This window comes from Taudactylus pleione, unplaced genomic scaffold, assembly GCF_031769625.1.
Source record: "Taudactylus pleione unplaced genomic scaffold, aTauple2 ptg000329l, whole genome shotgun sequence".
Lineage (NCBI taxonomy): Eukaryota > Metazoa > Chordata > Amphibia > Anura > Myobatrachidae > Taudactylus > Taudactylus pleione.
The window spans coordinates 13,778,452-13,804,909 of NW_028284730.1; the positions used below are offsets into that span (position 1 = coordinate 13,778,452).

Genomic DNA, 26,458 nt, shown 5'->3' on the forward strand with positions numbered 1-26,458 from the left:
CTGGTACTGTATATAAAAAAAAAAAAAAAAAAACTTTTTGCTGTGGGTACAGTATGGGTGTATGGAAATACTGGCAGAAATTATACCAAACATTGTTTAGCCCAGGATTAAGCCCTAATACTATGGAGCTCAGTATGTACTGTTCCGCCCCCTCTGTAGTACAAGCTGACATCATAAAATGGGATCAATAAGGACTAGATAAATGAATTGACCCATTTGATCATAAATGCAAATCAATAGTTTATTTTGCTCTACAGGCGCAATGTAATGGATCATGAATAAACAAAAAAATCATTATAATGTATGAGGCAGGAATTGTAGGGAAGAGAGGATAATCAGAGATATAAATGAGAGATCATTGTTTAAGTTATAAGAAAAATCGATTTGTTGCCGTGGAAAGACACATTGCTCCTCATAAATACACAAAGCATACTGTGCCCACAGTCCCCAGCTCCCTCCTCCTTATCTGCTAATATCTGATCTGCAGCAGATAATCTGGCATCGTATTTGCAGATTGAACAACCAGATCAGGGTGTGGAAAATAAAAGATCACTCAGACCAACCAGATCATCACCCAATACATATAGGGGTTTATTTACTAAGCAGTGAGGAGACAGAGTGATAAGGTGCCAGTCAATCAGCTCCTAACTGTCATCTTGCAGGCTGTGTTTGAAAAATGACAGTTGGGAGCTGATTGGCTGGCACCTTAAAACTTTCTTATCACTTTTTACTCTGTCTCCTAACACTGCTTAGTAAATACACCCTTAAAGGGGGCATCCATTACACAATTTTAGCAGGCGATTGAACGATAACTACGTCGTTATCGTTCAATCCTTTCAAAATCGTTTATAAATCGTGCAGTGTTTGGTCGTTAACGATCAACAATGTACGCTCCTGCTGGTCGTTTGATCATCTTGTCAGTCGACTGAACATGCAGGTCAATTTCACTTGATCTATTAAAGATAGTTTGCAAATCGTTTGTAAACCGTTTGCAAATCGTTCAGACTGAAAGATAAAATTTCAAGGGAAAAAATCAAGGGAAAATCGTTTAGAGATTGGACAGGGAGTAGATCATCTAGTGGATGTGCCCCTTTAGTCTGAAGGATACACAGGAATTGATGTAGAACAAACAGCAACCTATGGAAAACACACAATTTTCTATATGTAAAATACACACCTATAGATGTATAGTGCACACTTCAACATGTGTAATATATATATATATATATATATATATATATAATATATATATATATATAATGGTATAAGCAATAGTCCAGGGACTTCAAGAAATGATCACAGCACACGGCTGAATAGACCAACGTTTCAGATGTTTACTACATCTTTTTTAATTCTTGAAAAAATATGTAGTACACATCTGAAACATTGGTCTATTCAGCCGTGTGATGTGATCATTTCTTTTTGAAGTCCCTGGAGTGCTGCCTATACTATTGCTTGTGTGAGGGGGTCAGTTTGGGCTGCCAGGATTTGCACCGGGCCGTACATTAAATTTTTATTGGAGTGCCGGTCGCTGTTGTGTTATTTTTATATATATATATATATATATATATATATAAATATATATATATACATATATATATAGTTATAATGCACCTCAGTATATATAACATAAGCCTCATTATGGACGTACTTTACAGTTGGGAGTAAATTGAGCTTTATGGTGCAATTTGCATGTTTATTGCATGCAGGCAAAATAGAGCCTGATTCTGCATGTAGCATGTACATACTGGGTAACTTTATTGTTTTTGTACATACGTATTAAATTGTTCCCTCAGCAGCACAACTTGGCTTTGCCAATGTTTGCAATTACACTCTCTATGTGGATTTACTCCTAGCTGTAAATTACATCCAATGGGTCTGATGCAGCGTGGCATATACCCAGGGCCGGCCCGAGCCTAATATTTTCGGTAAGCGAAGATACATTTTGGCGCCCCCTGGTGGAATTTGCACGCGTCGAAGGTGTGTGCACCCGACTAAGGAAAGGGGTGTGGTCTCATGGGAAAAGCCATAATCATGAGCGCCGACCCGTATTTGCGCATGGCATCTATTCACCATTTCCCCCCTCATCTGGGACACTTTCTTGCCATAATCGGGGTGGTTGGGAGGTATGCTAAAGGCGAGGTCTCAAAAGAAAGGGGTGTGGTCACACAATAGTATTCCCAATTCAAACTACACATACACAGTAGTGCCCCTTATACACAGTGCCAACATTAGTGCCCCTTATACACAATGCCCACAGTAGTAGTGCCCCTAATACAATACCCAGAGTAGTAGTGTCCCTTGTACAATGCCTACAGCTATAGTGTCACTTACACATAATGCCCACAGCAGTGGTACCCCTTATTCATTGCTTCCATTAGTAGTGGCCCCAGTAGTAATGCCCCCAGTAGTAGTGCCCCTGTAATAGTGCCCCCAAACATAATGCTCCCTGTATTGGTACCCCCATTAGAAATGCCCCTGCAATAATGCCCCCAGTAGTACTGCACCTAATAGTAAGGCCCCTGTAAAAGTACCCCCAGTAGTCATGTCCCAAGTAGTTAGCCCCCAGTAGTAGTGCCCATGTAAATGTGCCCCCAGTAGTAATGCCCTGTAAATGTGCCCCCAGTAGTAGTGCCCCTGTAAATGTGCCCCCTGTAAATGTGCCTCCAGTAGTAATACCCCAAGTAGTTAGCCCCCCAGTAGTAGTGCCCATGTAAATGTGCCCCAGTAGTAATGCCCTGTAAATGTGCCCCCAGTAGTAATGCCCCAAGTAGTAGTGCCCATGTAAATGTGCCCCAGTAGCAATGCCCTGTAAATGTGCCCCCAGTAGCAATGCCCTGTAAATGTGCCCCCAGTAGCAATGCCCTGTAAATGTGCCCCCAGTAGTAATGCCCTGTAAATGTGCCCCCAGTAGTAATGCCCTGTAAATGTGCCCCCAGTAGTAATACCCCAAGTAGTTAGCCCCCCAGTAGTAGTGCCCATGTAAATGTGCCCCCAGTAGTAATGCCCTGTAAATGTGCCCCCAGTAGTTAGCCCCCAGTAGTAGTGCCCATGTAAATGTGCCCCCAGTAGTAATGCCCTGTAAATGTGCCCCCAGTAGTAATGCCCCCAGTAGTAGTGCCCATGTAAATGTGCCCCCAGTAGTAATACCCCAAGTAGTTAGCCCCCCAGTAGTAGTGCCCATGTAAATGTGCCCCAGTAGTAATGCCCTGTAAATGTGCCCCCAGTAGTAATGCCCCAAGTAGTTAGCCCCCAGTAGTAGTGCCCATGTAAATGTGCCCCAGTAGTAATGCCCTGTAAATGTGCCCCCAGTAGTAATGCCCCAAGTAGTTAGCCCCCAGTAGTAGTGCCCATGTAAATGTGCCCCAGTAGCAATTCCCTGTAAATGTGCCCCCAGTAGCAATGCCCTGTAAATGTGCCCCCAGTAGCAATGCCCTGTAAATGTGCCCCCAGTAGTAATACCCCAAGTAGTTAGCCCCCCAGTAGTAGTGCCCATGTAAATGTGCCCCCAGTAGTAATACCCCAAGTAGTTAGCCCCCCAGTAGTAGTGCCCATGTAAATGTGCCCCCAGTAGTAATGCCCTGTAAATGTGCCCCAAGTAGTTAGCCCCCAGTAGTAGTGCCCATGTAAATGTGCCCCCAGTAGTAATGCCCTGTAAATGTGCCCCCAGTAGTAATGCCCATGTAAATGTGCCCCCAGTAGTAATACCCCAAGTAGTAGTGCCCATGTAAATGTGCCCCAGTAGTAATGCCCTGTAAATGTGCCCCCAGTAGTAATGCCCCAAGTAGTTAGCCCCCAGTAGCAATGCCCTGTAAATGTGCCCCCAGTAGCAATGCCCTGTAAATGTGCCCCCAGTAGCAATGCCCTGTAAATGTGCCCCCAGTAGTAATGCCCTGTAAATGTGCCCCCAGTAGTAATGCCCTGTAAATGTGCCCCCAGTAGTAATACCCCAAGTAGTTAGTCCCCCAGTAGTAGTGCCCATGTAAATGTGCCCCCAGTAGTAATGCCCTGTAAATGTGCCCCCAGTAGTAATGCCCTGCAAATGTGCCCCCAGTAATAATACCCCAAGTAGTTAGCCCCCCAGTAGTAGTGCCCCTGTAATAGTGCCCCCAAACATAATGCTCCCTGTATTGGTACCCCCATTAGAAATGCCCCTGCAATAATGCCCCCAGTAGTACTGCACCTAATAGTAAGGCCCCTGTAAAAGTACCCCAGTAGTCATGTCCTAAGTAGTTAGCCCCCAGTAGTAGTGCCCATGTAAATGTGCCCCCAGTAGTAGTGCCCATGTAAATGTTCCCCCTGTAAATGTGCCCCCAGTAGTAATACCCCAAGTAGTTAGCCCCCCAGTAGTAGTGCCCATGTAAATGTGCCCCAGTAGTAATGCCCTGTAAATGTGCCCCCAGTAGTAATGCCCCAAGTAGTAGTGCCCATGTAAATGTGCCCCCAGTAGCAATGCCCTGTAAATGTGCCCCCAGTAGCAATGCCCTGTAAATGTGCCCCCAGTAGCAATGCCCTGTAAATGTGCCCCCAGTAGTAATGCCCCAAGTAGTTAGCCCCCCAGTAGTAGTGCCCATGTAAATGTGCCCCAGTAGTAATGCCCTGTAAATGTGCCCCCAGTAGTAATGCCCCAAGTAGTTAGCCCCCAGTAGTAATGCCCTGTAATTGTGCCCCCAGTAATAATACCCCAAGTAGTTAGCCCCCCAGTAGTAGTGCCCATGTAAATGTGCCCCAGTAGTAATGCCCTGTAAATGTGCCCCCAGTAGTAATGCCCAAAGTAGTTAGCCCCCAGTAGTAGTGCCCATGTAAATGTGCCCCCAGTAGTAATGCCCTGTAAATGTGCCCCCAGGAGTAATGCCCTGTAAATGTGCCCCCAGTAATAATACCCCAAGTAGTTAGCCCCCCAGTAGTAGTGCCCATGTAAATGTGCCCCAGTAGTAATGCCCTGTAAATGTGCCTCCAGTAGTAATGCCCCAAGTAGTTAGCCCCCAGTAGTAGTTCCCATGTAAATGTGCCCCCAGTAGTAATGCCCTGTAAATGTGCCCCCAGTAGTAATGCCCCAAGTAGTTAGCCCCCAAGTAGTAGTGCCCATGTAAATGTGCCCCAGTAGTAGTGCCCCAGTAGTAATGCTCCCTGTAGTGAGCCCCCTGTAGTTGCCCCCAGTAGCGAGGGCCCCCCCCCCCCCCCTCCGCACACACACACTAAAAAAACAACAAACAAACACCTACCTTTATCCCCCCCGCTCCAGTGCTGCTGCCATCCATCCCTGGCGTCCGCTTCTCGGCACTATGGGAGTGACGTCATTACGTCACTCCCATAGTGCACTGCGGGATCCGGAAGATGGAGGGAGCTCCGTCCTCCGGCTGCCGCCGGGGTTTGAATAGGAGCCGGGCGCCCGCTGGTAACACACTCAGCGGGCGCCCGCAATTGGGCCTCCCTGCTGTGGCCCAGGGGGGGGGGGAGGAGTGTGGCGGCGGGGGGCTAGGTGGGTGGTATTGCGGGAAGGAGTGCGGCGACGGGAAGGAATGAGGCTGTGCTAGGGATTGTGTTGTGGCCTGGTGGCTAATCCAAGCGCCTTCTGATGGCTGACGCCCTACGCACCTGCGTAGTCGGCGTAATGGGCCGGCCGGCCGGCCCTGCATATACCCCAGTTTGTGTAGAGTATGTTGCGTGCAATCACTGTGCAGTAGCGTACAGGGCTGCAGTGTGCCCTGTGCTGGCCCGCCCCCTGATCACATGACATCATGCAGCGGGGGTAAACCTGACAGCACCGGAAAGTACAGCACTGTACAGACTGCAGGGTGCCCCCGGGCATAAGCGATCCTGGCTGCAGGTTGCGTTCCAAGCACCCTACTAGACGGAAGCATGGGCTGTGACACTGCAATCCCCCACAGCCCTGCGCTCTCTACGCCTACTGACGTAACCATGCAAACCTGTGCCATCCTGGGCCTTATACCCACCTGAGCTGGTGGGATGGAGTATGGAAGAGGCATTCTAGCGTAGGCCATGTAGAGTAAAGGCGTGTTTACCCAAATGCAGGCCTGCAGAAACACTCATATGTGCCTGTTATGGGGCATGTGCAAATACACCAAGAGGAGGATGACTTGTCCTAAACATCCCACATATGCTGGCGATATGGACACATTTTGAGACCTCTATGGCCTTGCGTATGTGTGGAAATACGGTTTGTCTCAGCGCTCTTCATTTTTAAAGTAATTTATATCCAATTTTCCAACAACTTTATTGTTGACAAAATGGAAATTTTTTCCTATAACCAGCATCGGGCTGAACCAGCTGGGGGGCTGATGCTATAGCAGATGGCTATGCCCTTAGCCAATCAGAAGTGGCTAGCTAGTACTGTGGCTAGTCATCATCATTGTGTATCATCGCCCCAGCCCTCCAGAAGCTGCAAGGGTATACAATCGGGAAGCCGGCTGCCCGACTGTCATATCCCGGCGAAGGTGAAATGCCTGGCGTCTATCTAGACGCCTGTCATTTCCCCGACACCGGGAGACAGGCGCCCGGCATCCCGATCGAAGGGATGGCGGGCGCCGCGAGCTCACAGCCCTTTTAGGTTTAGGGCACCCGGGGGGGACTTAGGGTTAGGCACACCCCTGGGGGGGGACTTAGGGTTAGGCACCCCCCAGGGGGGGGACTTAGGGCTAGGCACCCCCCCGGGGCGGAGACTTAGGGTTAGGCACCCCCCCAGGGGGGGACTTGGGGTTAGGTACCCCCCCAGGGGGGACGACTTGGGGTTAGGTACCCCCCCGGGGGGGGGGGGGACTTAGGGTTAGGTACCCCCCCCCGGGGGGGGGGGGACTTAGGGTTAGGTACCCCCCCCGGGGGGGGGGGGACTTAGGGTTAGGTACCCCCCCCGGGGGGGGGGGGACTTAGGGTTAGGTACCCCCCCCGGGGGGGGGGGGACGACTTAGGGTTAGGTACCCCCCCCGGGGGGGGGGGACGACTTAGGGTTAGGTACCCCCCCCGGGGGGGGGGGACGACTTAGGGTTAGGTACCCCCCCCGGGGGGGGGGACGACTTAGGGTTAGGTACCCCCCCCGGGGGGGGGGGGACGACTTAGGGTTAGGTACCCCCCCCGGGGGGGGGGGGGGGACTTAGGGTTAGGTACCCCCCCCGGGGGGGGGGGGGGGACTTAGGGTTAGGTACCCCCCCCGGGGGGGGGGGGGGGACGACTTAGGGTTAGGTACCCCCCCCGGGGGGGGGGGGGGACTTAGGGTTAGGTACCCCCCCCGGGGGGGGGGGGGGGACTTAGGGTTAGGTACCCCTAAGGAGGGTTAGGGGGGGTTAGGTTAGTAGATACTTACCTTAGAACGATCGGGATTTCCAGCGCTGTCGGGCTTCCGCTGCCGGGCTCTGCTGGTTTGTTGGGCTGCCACTGCTGGGATTCGAACTCCCGGCCATGCTGCAGCCGGAATATCATACCGATTCCGCTGCAAGAGATCCATGTGAACCTGACCTTTTATACTTGGTCTGCAGTGCGTGTGCCTACCCCTTCGGTTCCCATTCTGCCTGTCTAGTTGTAAGTGTTAGATACACAATCTAGATAGACATATGTGTATTTTTCTTGGTATGCATGGACTGCTACTGTGACTCTACATGAGACCCTTTATGTGTATACATAGGATGTATGCATAATACACTTTGGGAGAGATCTATCAAGCCATGGAGAGATTAAGCACCAACCAATCAGCTCCTAACTGTCATTTTCAAACACAGCTTCTCCACTTTCTCTCTAAGGCTTGATACACCTCCTCCTTTATTACATATATTATACACCTATTTACATGTAGAATATGCCTAATTTGCATAAGATACACACTGGCATTATTACTGTTGACAATGGGATGGCAATAAGTGTCTATACACCAATAGTATGATGAGCGTGAATGTAGCACTGACTAAATGCTGTCTCTGCTAAATCCAAATTATCCCCCCTCTCCTGTCATTGGCAAATGAAATGTCTGATACTTAAATGCACAAGAGAAGGGTCATGGGATCCTACAAATCATAATCTGCAAAGGATCCATCTCCGGCAGAAAGATCATCCACTTTCATGAGGCACGCCACATAGGCAGCCAGTCCTTCTCTATCATTTCCTACTTCAGCTCTCATGGGGAAAAGATGCCGGTGACACGGAAATTGCTGTAATGTATCTAACACTGTACATACTTATACCTGAGGCATCATCTTATCATGCATTAGGCCAGGGAAATCTGTTCCTAAAATATCTGTTAGGCTAGGTATCTTGTAGAACTCTCTCGCATAACCTCACCTCCCACAATTTCATTATCTATTGGCAGCATAACTATCTCCTTTAGCCCCCAAGTGCAATGTCTTGGAGTTATCCTGGACTCCTCATTCTCCTTTAAACCACACATTCACTACCTTTTGCAGTCTTGCCGTTTCCATCTCCGATATATCTCCAGAATCAGACCCTTTCTCACCCTGGTGGCAGTTAAGACCCTCATTCACTCACCGGTCACCTCCAGATTGGTCTACTGTAACCTCTTCCTATCTGGCCTCCCTGACTCCCACCTCTCTCCACTCCAATCTGTCCTTAGTGCTGCTGCCCAGCTCAACTTTCTCTCCAAACATACTATATTTTCCTCCTTTCTCCTTACTCCCCTTCCCTTTCAGAACCCAATTCAAGCTTCTCACACTCACTCACAAAGCTCTCGCCCAATCCTCTCCTATTTACTTCTGATCTTATCTCCTGTCACACGCCTGCCCGCCCACTTCACTCCACAAATGCATGCCAACCCTACTGCCAACTCATTACTTCCTCCCTCTCCCGCCTCCAAGATTTTGCCCGTGCTACTCCCTACCTCTGAAATTCTCTCCCTATCACACTCTCCACCTCTCTGCAAAACTTCAAATGGGCACTCAAGACCCACTTCTTCATCAAAGCCATTCATCTCTGATCCTAACACACTGTTCTTCCTCACTGTCTGCCCCATCTGTGTCACCCCTGTCTGTTTGCCCCTCCCCTTTAAAATATAAACTCTCATGAGAAGGGCCCTATTTGGGTTTAGGTTCACCCGGGGGGAAGTTAGGGTTAGGCACCCCCCCGGGAGGGTTAGGATGCGGGGATAGGTTTAGGGGCACCACTGGGGGGAGGTTAGGATTAGGCACCCCTAAGGGGGGGAGAGGGTTAGGGATATCCTACTTACCTCCCCTTTCAGGATCTTCATCTGCTGGCCTTCCGGCGTCGGTATTTCATCCGACGCGTTGACATCCGGCGGTATAACGTATCGATTTCCATATCCTTGTGACTGCCATACAATACAAATAGCGTTCTTATGACTGCTATACAATATAGAAAGCATTCTTATGATCACAGTACAATACAGAGAGCATTCACATGACTGCTATACAATATAAAGAGCCAGTGTCATTGCAGGGCACTAATGTGCTCTGGGCCACCTCTGTCCCCCTACATGTGGTATTATGATATTACAGAAGGAAGCACCAAGTGCACTCTGCAGCTTTTCATTCTGTGCCACATAAAGGTGCCACTGGGGCTGCGACGGTGTGTCCCTATCTGCCTTTTGACCGCAGACTCCAAGTTAAAGCTCTGTAGAGAGCATCCAAGTGACCAGGGCTGGATTAAGGGCCACATGGGCCTGGAGCTGAAAATGTTCAAGGGCCTATTATAAGATGCATGGTAGCTGTGACCAGTGCTCTGTGGGTGTGGTCTGAGCCAAGTGGGTGTGTACAGCCCCATTGTCACCCTAAATACAGAAAAATCATAATTTTGTGAGTAGCCCAGAAATAATTGTTTAATACTTATGATTTATGGCAACTGTGTGGCCAGCAAGGCAGCTGGTCATCATCATCCTGCCATGATAATGGGCCTATTTTTATGTGGAGGCCTGGAGCATTAGCTCCATCCGCCCCATTGCTAATCTGGCCCTGCAAGTGACCAACATACAATACAAAGAGTAACCTAGTGATGGCTATGCAATACATCCCATATTGCCCTTCACAAATTACCTCCTCTGTGTGTAGTCAGTGAGTACATACTCTTTAAAAGAACTTAATGCAGCAATCCTATTAAGAAACTAGGACTTTTTGTTGTTGTTTTAAATAGCTGTTGCTGGCTATAACAAGAATCATGATATATACCATTTTTTCTAGGTTTTATTTCCCTTCATACTCCCAATAATGATTTAAAATTCTACAGAGTGGACAATGGGTCTGTTACTAAAAACTAGGGATGTGCAGGCTGGGATAGGTTCGAATTTGCACGCCCAGTTCGGATTTTTGCCTCCAAAAATCGGGTCTCAGAAAGAGGCAAAACTTAATTTTTTTATTTTTTTTTTGTAATCATATAATTTTATTGGGGTGTCAATACCAGAGAAACAGCAAAAGAAAAAAAAGCAGATTTCAATCCCCAAGAGGGATTAAGGAACGAAATAAACAGTAAATAATCGTCTCATACAAATAGATAAACAACAGGTATAACAATATACTGACATTGAAATTGAATTTTTCTTTTTTTTTTCCCCTTTTTCTTTTTTTTTTCAGCAAAACCTTAACAAAATAATAATAATAATAAAAAAAAAATAAGTAAATAAATAAGTACAAATTAAAGGTTTGGAAATTATGTAGAGGGGAAAGTTAGGGAAGAAAAAAAATAAAAATAAAGGGAGGGAGAGAGCGAGCTGGGGGGATAGAATAAAAAATTTGAGGAGGAGGTACTGAGGAATAGAGGGGAGAAGAAAGAAAAAGAGCAGAAGGCAGATAATTATGAGGAACCAGGAGGGGTCACACCGTGGGAACCGTACCAGGGGGACCAGATTGCGTTAAACTTGTCCACCGTGTTGTGTTGGAGACTCGTGATGTATTCCATTTTGGCCACAAACCAGACGCGGTTGAGAAACTGTTGACGAGTGGGAGGGAGTGGTTGTTTCCAAGAACTAGCAATCTGATATTTGGCGGCACAGGAGATGTGTAGGGCCAACTTATTCTCATGATTGGATAGTTGACAGACCGGGGCACACAGGAGCAACGAAGCAGCAGAAAGAGGGAGAGCATGAGGAATCATTGACGATATAGTAGATTGGACCATGGACTAGTAAGGGACAATATATGGACACGACCACCAAATATGGTAGAAGGAGCCGACCTGTCCACATTGTCTCCAGCAAAGGTTGGAAGAGTTAGGGTATATTTGGTGAAGATGCTCCGGGACAAGGTACCAGCGAGTGTATACCTTATAAGAGTTTTCCTTAATGGAGACACTAATTGAGCATTTCGATATATTAAGGCGTATGGCCTCCCAAGTGTCTTCTCCCAAAGAGGTACTAAAGTTCATCTCCCAACAACGCTCATGTGTCTCTAGGGGTGGGCAATCCTGATCTAGTATAGAATGGTAGATCTGAGAGATTAAGCCCTTTTCTGTGGGTCTATAAATACAAAGGCGTTCCATAGCCGTGGGGTTTCGTAATGCGTCTAGCGAAGAAAGGGACGAATAGACAAAGTGACGGATCTGAAGATATTGGTAGAAACAATACTACGGTAAAGAATGTATCTCCTGCATCTCTGTAAAAGATTGGGGGGCAAAATTTCCCAGGATGTGATGAAAGCGGGTGATGCCCGCTGCCGACCATGTACAGATCATGAGGGGTGAATGGCCAGGGAGAAAAGAAGGGTGAAACCAAAGAGGTGTCTGAGGCGAGGGATGAGTAGACAGAGAGAACTTAGTATTGAGAGAGTCCCATACAGATAAAGTAAGAGTAACTGATGGGACCAATGAGATAGAGAGAGGTCTAAGTTTTCTGGGGAGCCACGGTAGGTTTGAGACCGATGGGGTTTTGGTGAGTGCAGATTCAAGATCAACCCATCGTTTGGTTCCCTTGGAAGAGTGCCAGGTGACTAGTTGACTAAGTCTAGAGGCTTGGTAGTATTTGGATAACGAGGGGAGACCTAGCCTGCCAGCTGAAGTGGTCTTGAAAAGGACTGCTCTACGTATACGAGGTCTTCTGTGGTTCCAAATAAATTTACCATAACTTGTCTGTAAAGAAGATAGAACGCGGGAAGGGACTGCCACAGGAAGGATTTGGAAAAGATAGAGGAGTTTGGGAAGGACATTTAGTTTAATCACTGCTATATGGCCTATCCAAGAGATAAATAAAGAGCGCCAATGAGAGAGGTCTTGTTCTATGGCCTTAAACAGAGGGAGGTAGTTTGCCTTGTAGAGACCATAATAAGATTTTTTCAGACTGACACCTAGATATTTAATGGATTCCGAGTGCCAGTTAAAATTGAAATTGAGACGGAAGAGATCTAGAGACGACCTCGGGATATGGAGGGACAAAGCTTCCGATTTGTCGTTGTTGATTTTATAACCGGAAAATTGTCCATAAAGGGAGATTTCTTGGAACAGATTTGGGAGGGAAATCAAGGGATTGGTAAGAGTAAGCAGGACATCGTCGGCAAATAGAGAAATTTTATAAGAGTATACCTACATGAATACCGGAAATGTCTGGATTCCCTCGGATCAAGCCAGGGGTTCAATAATTAGAGCGAAGATCAGCGGGGAGAGTGGACACCCCTGCCTAGTGCCATTTGAGATAGGGAAGGAGTCAGAAAGAAGACCTCCTGCAAGAACCGAAGTGGATGGATTGTGATAAAGGGCCCTAATCGCCTGGAGAAATCTACCCTGAAAACCGAAGCCAAGGAGAGTATTAATCATAAAGGGCCAAGAGACCCTATCAAAGGCCTTTTCGGCATCAATAGCAAGAAGGAGAGAGGGAAGATTAATAGAGTTTACGTGGTGTATAAGGTCTACTGTACTCCTAGTGTTATCAAGGGCTTGGCTGGAGGGGACAAAGCCTACCTGGTCCGGGTGGATAAGAGAAGAGAGGATGGGGTTTAGTCTATTTGCCAAAATTTTGGCAAAAAGTTTGAGGTCCGTATTTAAAAGGGAAATTGGTCGATAGTTAGTTACCAAATGGGGGTCCTTACCCGGTTTCGGGATAACTGTTATTTTAGCCCTGGTGGTATCAGTTGGAAAAAAGTTACCTTCAAAAATTTGTTTAAAAGAGTTTGTGAGATGGGGGATTAGAGAGTTCTGGAATGTTTTATAGTAAGAAAAGGGGAGACCGCCCAGACCAGGTGCCTTCGAAGGTTTCTGATGTTTAAGCGCACAGGAAACCTCTTCCTCAGTTATAGGGAGATTAAGTGATTCAGAGGTGGAAGCATCGATGTGGGGTAGATCACAAGAGGTCAAGTAGTCAGTAATGGAAATAGGGAGGGGGGTTGGAGACGGATCCTGATCCGTAAGGTTATAAAGAGAAGAATAATAATCTTTAAAGATAGAGTTGATTTTGGAGGGGCTGTATTGTAGAGATCCAAAATGATCCTTAAGCGCAGGAATCGCCATAGCCATCTTGCGAGCCTTTAGACGATTGGCAAGAAGAGTGTCCGCCTTATTGCTCTTTTCATAGAATCGCTGATTCAGCCATCTAAGAGATTTTTCAATTTTTTCAGAGAGAATGGAGTTAAGTTATTTGTAGAGAGCGTCAGTGGGCGTGCGCTTATGGAGAGACTCCAAACAGTGAACCTGATCTGTGAGAGATCGAAGAAGACGCTTGTGTTCTTTATTTCTGTGAGAAGCAAAGCTGATGATGTGCCCACGAAGGACAGATTTGTGAGCCTCCCACTCCATGGGAGAACATCCGGAGCCGGAAACATTAAGAGCAAAGTAATCCTTTAAAACATCTGTAATTTTAGTTTGGAAATGAGGGATTTTAAGAAGGGTCTCATTTAACCACCAAGTGGGCCTGGTGACCAGGCTGTCTGAGAGATTGAGGGAGGAAGTAACGATAGAGTGATCAGACCAGGAATTAGGAATGATACTCGCATCTATAAGGTGTTTGGAGATGGGGAGACTACATAAAATAAAATCAATTCTGGAGTAAGTATGATGGGGATTGGAATAGAATGTGTAATCCTTAAAAGAGGGATTGAGGGAACACAATGTGTCAAAAAGACCAGCTGTTTTCATATGTTTATTGAGAATTTTAGATATAGGACAAGTAGAGGGGCGGGTCCTAGAAAAAGACTTATCCAGGGTCGGATCCAAAACAGAGTTAAAGTCGCCACCGTTTATGCAATATTTTAAAAAATGAATTAAAGAAACGACATTGGCCTACATTAGGGGCATATACCGCGGCGATAGTCACCTCTGTGTGTCCAAGCCTGCCAGTGAGAAAAATGTATCGACCATCTGCATCAGTGTATACAGAGTCTTGAGAAAAAGGTAAATTATTTTTAATGAGAATGGCCACACCATTATGTTTAGACGTACTGGAGGAATAAAACACGGTGGAGAAGTTTCTGGAGATAAGAGAAGGGTGGCTTGGTGAACGAAAGTGGGTTTCCTGCAAAAGGACAATGTAGGCTTTTATTGACCGAATAGTACAAAATAGGTGGGAACGCTTCTGGGGAGTATTAAGGCCGCGAACATTCATTGAAGCTATAGTGAAAGGCATGTCAGGTTAGCTCTGGGTAGGCTGGGAAGTAGCAGTAGAATGAAGAAAAGGGTCTCCGCTCGCAAGGGAAGATAGGGAAAAAAAAAAAGGTGAGGGAAAAATAAGAAGAGGAGAGAAAAGAAAAAAAAAAGAAAAAGGGAAACCAGCAACAACAGCAGGGATTGAGTACGAAAACCCTACCTACAAAGAAGGAGGTGAATGTACTCAATAGGTTGGACTTAGAAATCCAGAGAGGAGCAGGCTTAAAAAAAAAAGCAAGATAAACCTCTAAGAAAGTAAAAACACAACAAAAATAAAATATAATAATGTTAACAGCGTCACAGTTAGAGAAAGATATAAATCTCCTAAAAGAGAGGAGAAGAAAAGAACAGAAAAGGATTTGTATGAGAGCAGGAGCATCCCCTGGGCGCAGAAGGGAGCGGGGAGGGGAAAGAAGTGACAGGTTGGTAGTTATAATCACAAAAGGAGCATAACTTAGAGAGACATACAAAAGAAAAAGCAGAGAAAAAATAAGAAAGGGAAGAGACATATAGGGTGTAGTTATAGATTACAATTGTAGTAAGGAGAAAAAGGCAGAGAATCACTACAAAATCTCAATGCTCTTAAACATCATTAAAAAAACAAGACATAGAAATAATAAACAGTAAGGTAGCATAACAGATCAATACTGTGTATAGAAAGTGGATGCATGACATAATACAGAACTGTCCCAATAATAGCAACAAATGATAACCATAAAAGTTACTATCATTACAAAGAGAAAAAAGACAGGAAATCACTACTATATCTCAATACTCTAGACTTCGTAAAAAAAAAAAAATTAAATAAACATAAACAGTAAATATCATAACAGATCAGTATGAGCTAGTACCTTAAATAAGGGAGCAGCTAGATATATGTGTATGAAATATAGATACAGAACATAATACAGATATTAGTAACAAATAGTAACCATATCTAAGGAGTAAATAAACAATCTACATCTCAACTATATTACCTAGAAGAGAGATGAGCAAGAAAGGGGAGAGACAGGGGGTGGGGTGAATACAGAGCGGAAACCAGTAATCAAGTCTTGATTTTTTTACTAACTTACAACCATGATCTAAGTGTGGAGAATAGTAGAGCAGGAACAAGGCACAATCGTTGGTGGGTAAGGCACTCACGAAACGTCGGGGTTCCCTTCCGGGGAGGGGCCCGATTCTTCTAGGTAGTGAAGCAAGTCTTTACATTCACGAAGATCTCGAATGATAACAGTCTTGCCGTTCAGGTCTACAATAAGCTTAAAGGGGGAACCCCCAGCGATATCTGATTCTTCTATCATGAAGAGCCTTGGTTAAGTCTCGAAAGTCTCTCCTCTTGGCAATCGTCAGGGGTGAAAGATCCTGGTAGAATTGGAGCTTGGCTGATTCGAATAGGATGTGTGGTTTACCCTTTGTAGGATTAAGAACGAGTTCTTTGTCCTTATAACTAAGGAACCTCATAATGACGTCACGAGGAGGGTCGCTATCCCTGGGCTTCGGCCGAAGAGTGCGGTGAGCCCTTTCAAGTGGTAGTGAGCGTGAGCCAAGGTCAGGGAGTAGGAAAGAGAAACGTCTTTAAAGATATGATTCCAGGGCATCAGGAGAAACTGATTCCGGGATGTTATGAATGCGGATATTGTTCCTACGTTCCCGATTTTCCAGATCCTCGTTTTTAGAACGAAGGTCAGAAAGTTCAGTAACGATATGATCCAGGTCTGCTGGTCTCATTTAAGGCTTTTTGGAAGCCGTCCTGGCGAGATTCAAGTTTAGTGGTTCTTGCAGCTAGAGTTGAAACTTCAGCTTTGATAGAGGCAACTGCTTTGTCGAGTTTGGTTTCAAGAGAGTCCTTAAACTCCGTGATGAGGGAGCGAAGAGCTAAAATGTCTTCTTTAGTGGATGGAGCGGGTGAGTGAGAACCATCCTTATCCATGGCAATGGAAGGGGGGGAAGGGGGACCCCTTTGTTGAGAAGATTTCGTGCCTCTCGTGAAGTGCTGCGAAATATCACTTCCCCCTTTTTTAGGAGTCTTGGTAGTAGATTTCTGCATGTGTGGGCCACCAGTGTCAGGGTTGCCGGAGAAAAAAAGACCCAGTGCCAGTAAATATGTCAGGGAACAAATAGGCTAGAGAGAAAAAAATGAAAAAATAAAATATATAGAGGGTCAAAGCACCCAGGGGATGGGGGGCATGCCCACTTAGTGTGTCATTGTACTCAAATAGTCAGGGTTAAGGACCTGACAACTGCACGCAGGGCAGAGATAGGACTTAAGCCTCTGTCAGTGCCTTAGGGCTGAGCTGCACTGAGAGCAGCAGACACGGGCCAACCTGCAGTAAACAAGCCCCAGAATCAGACCCCGACAGGCACCCCGGAGCTCAGCACAGCAGAGGGGACCAAGATGTCGGACAATCCCCAGCTCCGTAGGTCAGCACCGGCAGTGAGGGGATCCAGAGCCTGAAACAGAGAGCAAGTTACCTGGGGGGAGATCGCAGGTCTCTAATCAGGACATTCACATAGAGGAGGGAAGTCAACTAACTAACCAGGAGGGGAGATTATGAGCAGCAGCCTCAGTTGTTCAGTCGTGGCTGCCTGGGCATCGGGTGTCTGTCAGGTGATGGGCGCGGCTGCCTCTTGGTCAGAACGCAGGAGTCTCCACGAGGAGACACCTACCTCAGACAGCCGTCAGTGGGGATCTCACCACCACAGGTGGGGACCTCCGGACGGAATGGAGCAGGAGCCGGGATAGGAGGTAAGGCCGCGTGTATGTCGGCGGCTGTGGCTTGCCGGGAGTGACGTTCTAATTGATGTCGCGGCTTCGCGCCCGGCAAAGGCCGCTGCAGAGTTCCGGCAGTGACGGTCCCGCGAGCTGCTCCACGAGGTCTCCAGGGACCGGGGTTGTAATCTGAGGCCGTGGGATGGAGCCTATTGCGACCTCCGCGGCTTTTGAATCTAGGCCCCGGGTTCAGCCCAGCTATAGGCCCTGAGCACGGGGCACTGGCTCAGACACCGCTCCGGGTTCAAGATGGGCAGTGGGTGGGGACCCGGTCAGCAGTGGCCCAGGAGAGTATGAAAGTGGACTGGTTGGGTGTAGCGAGTGGGTATAAGGCTCCAAGGTCTCAGGAGCTAATGGTAGCCATGTCTGCCTCAGTGCTCGTCCAGGCCACGCCCCCCCAAAACGTAATTTTTCATGGACAAACATCATCATTCCTGGACAAAAGTCCATGGAAGATGACGTTTTCCCTCTTTCTGAGACCTGATTTTGGAGGGAAATATCCGATCTTCGTGCAAATTCGAACCTATCCAAACCTGCACATCCCTAAAAACATGCAGAAACTACTGTAACGGACTCATTCTCCTTGATGACTAGGCACCTTAATATCTTATGGTAGGTAACCATTTGAGAAAAACAAAAGTCTCCAACATTAAATACAGCTTAAATTGAAGGGTCTACATGCTGTGATTCAGCCATTCAGTTAGCTTTGCTTAGGACTTATTGCTGGCTAAGTAATGAGACATACTTTCCCTTATATGGGCACTGTTTGAGAGGACACAACTCAGACACACAGACCTTAGATCTAAACATTTCTTTGTCACCCCAGTTCAAATCCCTGCCCTCATATCAAGCAACATTGCATGAAAACGTGGGCCTCTAAGAAATGAGTCAACACCCAGGAACACCGCAGGAACGTGTCTGCCATACGGGTCTGGGGAATAGTGTTAATGGCGCTACACTGCAGTGTCAGTCATACAGGTGCTACACATAATTACCTACACATAGAAACTTTGTGGCCCCCCCCAAAAGAAGTTGGGGAAGTTATGTTTTGTGCTTGTGTGAGAGGCAGGGGTCACATTTATCTGCACTGCTGTCTACCATAGTTAATAAATTTAGCTCTAGATTAAAAGTATTGATCGTGTCAGCAGGGTGATAAATACAGTGAGGGAGGGAGATAGAGAGAGGTGTGAGGTGTGTGTGTAAACACTGTATGCAAGATAGTTTGTCGTATACAGAAATGTGTTTTTATATTGGAAAGGAAATAAAATGTATTAAGGCATTATTTATGTACAATATTGGCTGAAACACTATTAACAATAGTTATTTAGTTCTATTCAGCTCGGAATTTGCAGTGTAACATGTATGTGCATATGCGCAGTGTGGCATGTATGTGCATATGCACAGTGTGGTATTGATACCAGTGTAACAACGAGTATGTGTATGTAATGCATATGACATTGTTACCAGTGTAGCATGCATGTCCATGCAATGCTCATGATGCATTACTGATACCTGTGTGACATATATGTAATGCATATGACATTGTAATATTATTGAGACCAGTGCTGTGTAAGAACTAGTCAAGTACAGCTTTCTATGTTTATATCCCCTCTAGTGACACTAGTTTCGGATTGTGCTGTAAGGTGGCATTATAAAGAGGGTGCACTGTAGTGTAGTGACCAGCAAACACTTATCTGCATTTTAGCTGTGATGTCATTAATATGTAACGTGTCTTGGGAAATGTTAGTTATGTGGGTTCATAGGAGGGAACTTTTAAAAATGAATGGGGCAGGGGGGCCCTCACCACTTCTAATAATAAATTCCCGTCACCTGTCAGAGTCCCGGTATCGGCATCCTGAAGGTAAGTAGCGGAGTTAGGGTGAGCGATAGGATTAGGCACTAAGGGGGGAGGGTTAGGTTTAAGGTGCGGGGAGGGGGTGGTTAGGTTTAGGCACTAGGGGAGGAGGTTAGGTTTAAGCACCAGGGAGGGAGGGGGAGGGTTAGGATACCTACCGTTGGTTGTCGTTATCCTAACCCTGTTGGGATGCCTGTGTTGCGATTTTGACCACTGGCATCCCATACCCAACCCAGTCATGGTTAGTGATAGCACAGATATCAGGGGTGCTGAAACATGCATAGTGATGGCTCCTATGTGTACGTTTGCTGTAATTTAGACACATAGTCATCTTAATGCTGTTATGCTCATTGTCACATGCATACATGTGCAATTCTGTACCCAGCCGTATGGCACAGCATACATGGGCGAGGATAAACTGGTAGAAAATAAGAGACAGCTCTCAGTTATGGCCATGCAAAACCCCGACATTTAGAATTCTCTATATGACTGAATAAACATATAAGTATAAGGCTCATGATGTATACACTATAGTGGTTGCCTTGTAATACACTGGTTAGGTTTAGGAACCACAGTGGGGTTAGGATGCAAGAAGGGAGGGTTAGGGGGAGAAAGTTAGGATACCTACCCGACCCCTGTCGTGATACCGAGCATGTCTGGATTTGACAGTAGGCATCCTGACTGCTGGTATTTCATTCCCTATACAAAAAAAAAAGATGAAATATTACAGTCAGTTAAGATACAGACATTACTATATCTGTCAGTATATATGAATCCATCGGTCAACAGTGTGTTTCTGCATGTCTGGGTCAGATACAGAATACAGAAGTGCTCCCCACCTAACATGTCGTTCTGTCATTTTTGGCATTTGCTAGGCGGCCGGTGTAGCTGAGAGTATCTGCGGGATGGTCTGTGTCCCCTTACTTCTGTTTAAAAGGTCTAAACATCCTGCCGGTGGCAGCAGCCCCTGCATTCTGCCCCTTTTAGTGTACTGGGAAACCGGTGACAATGGTAGTGACACTAATGGGTACATTTACTAAAGGTCGATTTAAATTTTTTTAAGTGTTAGTAAATGTGAGATTTAGCCTCAGAAGCACAACATCGATTTAGATCGATTTGAAATAGTCCTTTAGTAAATTTACCCCTTAGTGACTGATAATAATCCTGATAACCTCTACAATTAAAATGGAGTATAAGTGAGGTTCTTAGTACAAGTTTGACCAATTTTTTTAATTGTAGAGTTTATCATGATTATTTTGACTATCATTGTTCTTAGTACTCAGTGTGTGCACCTATTGTCTTTATCCCCTGCATTGCACTGCAAGTCTCAGCATGGTAGCACCTCCTATTATGTTTAAAATTAGGGTGTGCAGTCGGTGGTGTTCCTTACCTGACAAATGAAGCACATTAGATACCCTTGCTGATCTGGGCACTAATTGCCATACGGCCAGCTGTGCAATCTAAACAAGATGCATATTTTTCCAGGGTGCATTTAGCAGTGAATTCCAACAAACTCCACATGAGCTCCCAAGTGATTTAATCAGACTTACGAATGCACCGTCACCTGGGTTGCCTATGCAAAAGAATTTGAGCCCCCTGACAGTTTTCGATCCCAGGCCCACACCTCTTTAATAGTTAGATGTTGAAACTTTCTTCTAATTCAATTCATAAAATTAAGTTTAGAACAATACATTTAATGTTTTGTTTATTTTTTTTTGTGGTGGGGGGGATTGTAAATTCTTGCAATAATAGCCACTGGTATCCTGAGATCACAGGTCACTGGCATCTGTCCCACCCTGAGGGCAGTCCTGGCTGTCAGATAGACCATGCTGTCTCGTCACCCATATCATTGGAAGTGTAATTCTCACAGTACCTGTATACAGTATTGTACTATATAACTTAATAAAAACTGTCTGCCTACAGATTCTACTACACTAAAGCATCTCTCCCCTTCATCTATGCCCTTGTGTTCTGGGGTCTCTCATGGTCCTTGGATGTCTTTTTATGTTCACCAGTTTTCCCTGCGTTATTTCCCTGTGCTGTCCTTCCAGTTCCACGCCACAGAGTAAGCTGTCTTTCTCTAAATTACACTCTTATAGTTTTTGTCTCTTTCTTCCTCCAGTCGTTGGTCTCTTTCATTAGTCAGCTCTCAAGTCCGTTATCTTTCTGTTACTCATGTGATCTTTAATTCGGATAATGTCTGCGCTATATTATTCTCTTTCCAGTCAGCTATCTCATCTGTTTTTCTACTTTCATATTCTTTTGTCTATTCAATAGAAAGACAGCTGTCTCTCTGGCCCTAGCATCTCTCTTATTCACTCTCCAGACAGCTGTCTCTTATTCTTTCTGTTTTTTATCTTGAGTCATCAATTCTTCTCTAGTCTTTAGTTTTGTCCTCTCTCAAGTCAGTCTTCTCTCTAACTAGTTCTCATTCTCTCTCCATCCAGCTGTCTCTTTCATCAGTCTGCTGTCCCACTATCCTGTCGGCTTTCTCTTCTTCACTAGATTGCTCTCATTCTCTCTCCATTCAGCTGTCTTTTCTCAGTAGTCTGCTGCCTTTCTCTCCCCAGGCAGCGCTGTCTCTTCCTTCTCCCTCCTGGTTATTAACTCTCTTTTGATAGGCAATTATTTGGTACTCTATATTTTTGCGACTCTTTCGTGCGAGACTCTGATTTATGAACATGTCTGTGAGTCTCCGCACCCCTCCTGTGGTGCATCACTCTGTTAACCCCTCCCCGGCCTGATGCTTCTACAATATGTGACTGAGAAACCAGTTACCCCAACAAGAACCTGCACCCCACTATGCCAATTACTGGGCATCACTACATTACCAGTATCATTGGTGCCAAATACCAACCCACTGACATTTCTTGATTCCCCCTCTTTAACCCTTTCATCACATTTAATGACTTGTGATTTTTGCATACACCTCCTGCTATGAATCAGGGTGTTGCCGTATAGCCGGATCACCCATTTTGCATCCGGGGCCCAGGTTATTTTAACCTATCTTTTATTTTTTTTTGTATAAATGGAGGGTGTTAGAGGACCCAAACCAGTATGTGGCCTAGAGCCCCAATGGGGTCTTAATCTGGCTGGCAGGTTAAGGGAAAAGTTGTGCAATGAGAGTAGTAGAAACATTTGGCTGCTTTCAAGCAGAGCGGATAGGTGGCAGAACCACATACTAGGCCATGCAGTGCCATTATGTTACACTTCTGCAGTATAATAAGGTCTGCAAATTTATGAAGTAAGTTAAGGGAAGGTTTGGTGCACCGTTGTCTCTTACCTTCCTTAAATTCACATTCTGTGTGCCTATAACTGCTCATCTATCCCCCTCCTCCTCTGCTTGCTCCCCTCCCTGCCCTGTCTCTGTGGTATCCCTCTCTGACATAGCTCCAGACAGCTGTTAAACGACTTAATCTCTTAAAAATAGTTTTAATTTTCTGCCTCCTATTGATCGCCGGCTCCCAATTAATCAGCCGAGTGGAGCCGTGAGGGTGGGAGGGGCCCGTGTGCCCCCTAGGACCAGCTGGGGGTTGATGGGTCCACCTGTACACTTGTCCATAGAACAGACTGTAGGAACCTATAGGTGCTGACTTCATTAACCCCTACAGTGCCCGAAATCCCCACAAAATCATTGTATAAACCATTTCTCTTCTGTCTACAAATGATTGCTTTATTAACTCTGCGTATATGTTTTGTTTGCAGGCACTTGGCTCTGTCTATTTCATACATGATTCCCTGCGTAGTGTTAGGATCTATGACTTTCAAGGTAAGAAATAAAGAAGGGGCTGGCATTGCTATAGTGTATGTGTGTTGACAAAGATGGTACTGTCTTTATAGGCATTGTATGCTTGGCAGCAGTGGGACAGATGCAGAATGACTGCTACGCCAGTTGGCGTATGCTCAGAACAGCCGATTTCTGACTCTATGCCACTTACGTCCGTCTCCAGTGACTTGCACCTGGGTCGGTTGGACTGGGACTGATGGGGGGCTGTCTGGTTGACGCCAAGTACAGTACGGGCAAAGTCACACAATTGCGAATACATGTAGACCAAAAAAAGAGATGGATATACACTTGGGTAACCTGTATTATTTGCAGGTTGGCAGTGGTCCAGTAGTTGCAAATATCGAATGATGATGATTGTCTACGGATCTAGCGAAATGCATGCGTTTGGCTCCGCTGACACTGATTGGTGCTGCGTCACCTGTGCACAGAATATTCATGACAATGTGTTTAAGCAATGATTGTTTTTTGTTATTTTAGTGTATGCAAATCAGGGAATTGTTTCTCCTATATGAGACCGGTTGTAGCAGTTTAAATGCAGCCAAACAGCAAATGCATATACAGTATAATGGGAAATGTGTATTTGAGGAGTCTGGTATATTCTATTTCAACATGTGTATTGGGAATCTGGTATATCCTCTGTGTACACTGTATATAATGGGGATCTGGTATAGCCTCTGTCTACACTGTATATAATGGGGATCTGGTATAGCCTCTGTGTACACTGTATATAATGGGGATCTGGTATATCCTCTGTGTACACTGTATATAATGGGGATCTGGTATATCCTCTGTGTACACTGTTTATAATGGGGATCTGGTATAGTCTCTGTCTACACTGTATATAATGGGGATCTGGTATAGCCTCTGTGTACACTGTATATAATGGGGATCTGGTATATCCTCTGTGTACACTGTATATAATGGGGATCTGGTATAGCCTCTGTCTACACTGTATATAATGGGGATCTGGTATAGCCTCTGTGTACACTGTATATAATGAGGATCTGGTATAGCCTCTGTCTACACTGTATATAATGGGGATCTGGTATAGCCTCTGTCTACACTGTATATAATGGGGATCTGGTATAGCCTCTGTGTACACTGTATATAATGGGGATCTGGTATATCCTCTGTGTACACTGTATATAATGGGGATCTGGTATAGCCTCTGTCTACACTGTATATAATGGGGATCTGGTATAGCCTCTGTGTACACTGTATATAATGGGGATCTGGTATATCCTCTGTCTACACTGTATATAATGGGGATCTGGTATAGCCTCTGTGTACACTGTATATAATGGGGATCTGGTATATCCTCTGTCTACACTGTATATAATGGGGATCTGGCATAGCCTCTGTGTACACTGTATATAATGGGGATCTGGTATATCCTCTGTCTACACTGTATATAATGGGGATCTGGTATATCCTCTGTGTACACTGTATATAATGGGGATCTGGTATATCCTCTGTGTACACTGTATATAATGGGGATCTGGTATATCCTCTGTGTACACTGTATATAATGGGGATCTGGTATAGCCTCTGTCTACACTGTATATAATGGGGATCTGGTATATCCTCTGTGTACACTGTATATAATGGGGATCTGGTATGTCCTCTGTGTACACTGTATATAATGGGGATCTGGTATAGCCTCTGTCTACACTGTATATAATGGGGATCTGGTATGTCCTCTGTGTACACTGTATATAATGGGGATCTGGTATATCCTCTGTGTACACTGTATATAATGGGGATCTGGTATATCCTCTGTGTACACTGTATATAATGGGGATCTGGTATAGCCTCTGTCTACACTGTATATAATGGGGATCTGGTATAGCCTCTGTCTACACTGTATATAATGGGGATCTGGTATATCCTCTGTCTACACTGTATATAATGGGGATCTGGTATATCCTCTGTGTACACTGTATATAATGGGGATCTGGTATATCCTCTGTGTACACTGTATATAATGGGGATCTGGTATAGCCTCTGTGTACACTGTATATAATGGGGATCTGGTATATCCTCTGTCTACACTGTATATAATGGGGATCTGGTATAGCCTCTGTCTACACTGTATATAATGGGGATCTGGTATAGCCTCTGTGTACACTGTATATAATGGGGATCTGGTATATCCTCTGTCTACACTGTATATAATGGGGATCTGGTATAGCCTCTGTGTACACTGTATATAATGGGGATCTGGTATAGCCTCTGTGTACACTGTATATAATGGGGATCTGGTATAGCCTCTGTCTACACTGTATATAATGGGGATCTGGTATAGCCTCTGTCTACACTGTATATAATGGGGATCTGGTATAGCCTCTGTCTACACTGTATATAATGGGGATCTGGTATAGCCTCTGTCTACACTGTATATAATGGGGATCTGGTATAGCCTCTGTGTACACTGTATATAATGGGGATCTGGTATAGCCTCTGTGTACACTGTATATAATGGGGATCTGGTATAGCCTCTGTCTACACTGTATATAATGGGGATCTGGTATAGCCTCTGTGTACACTGTATATAATGGGGATCTGGTATAGCCTCTGTCTACACTGTATATAATGGGGATCTGGTATATCCTCTGTGTACACTGTATATAATGGGGATCTGGTATATCCTCTGTGTACACTGTATATAATGGGGATCTGGTATAGCCTCTGTCTACACTGTATATAATGGGGATCTGGTATGTCCTCTGTGTACACTGTATATAATGGGGATCTGGTATATCCTCTGTGTACACAGTATATAATGGGGATCTGGTATATCCTCTGTGTACACTGTATATAATGGGGATCTGGTATAGCCTCTGTCTACACTGTATATAATGGGGATCTGGTATAGCCTCTGTCTACACTGTATATAATGGGGATCTGGTATAGCCTCTGTCTACACTGTATATAATGGGGATCTGGTATATCCTCTGTCTACACTGTATATAATGGGGATCTGGTATATCCTCTGTCTACACTGTATATAATGGGGATCTGGTATAGCCTCTGTGTACACTGTATATAATGGGGATCTGGTATATCCTCTGTGTACACTGTATATAATGGGGATCTGGTATATCCTCTGTGTACACTGTATATAATGGGGATCTGGTATAGCCTCTGTGTACACTGTATATAATGGGGATCTGGTATATCCCGTGTGTACACTGTATATAATGAGGATCTGGTATGTCCTCTGTGTACACTGTATATAATGGGGATCTGGTATGTCCTCTGTGTACACTGTATATAATGGGGATCTGGTATGTCCTCTGTGTACACTGTATATAATGGGGATCTGGTATATCCTCTGTGTACACTGTATATAATGGGGATCTGGTATAGCCTCTGTCTACACTGTATATAATGGGGATCTGGTATAGCCTCTGTCTACACTGTATATAATGGGGATCTGGTATATCCTCTGTCTACACTGTATATAATGGGGATCTGGTATATCCTCTGTGTACACTGTATATAATGGGGA

General features: G+C 45.4%; 1 protein-coding gene across 8 annotated transcripts in view; it reads left to right on the forward strand.

Moving 5' to 3' along the window:
• Positions 1-26,458, forward strand: part of LOC148509393 (inositol polyphosphate-5-phosphatase A-like) — a 72,130-nt gene that overhangs the window by 28,210 nt on the left and 17,462 nt on the right. For all 8 annotated transcript variants that reach the window (XM_088443437.1, XM_088443440.1, XM_088443435.1 and 5 more), the window contains one exon: positions 22,866-22,929. In XM_088443437.1, the coding sequence (XP_088299563.1) occupies positions 22,866-22,929 (64 nt within the window). The remainder of the gene's footprint in view (positions 1-22,865; positions 22,930-26,458) is intronic.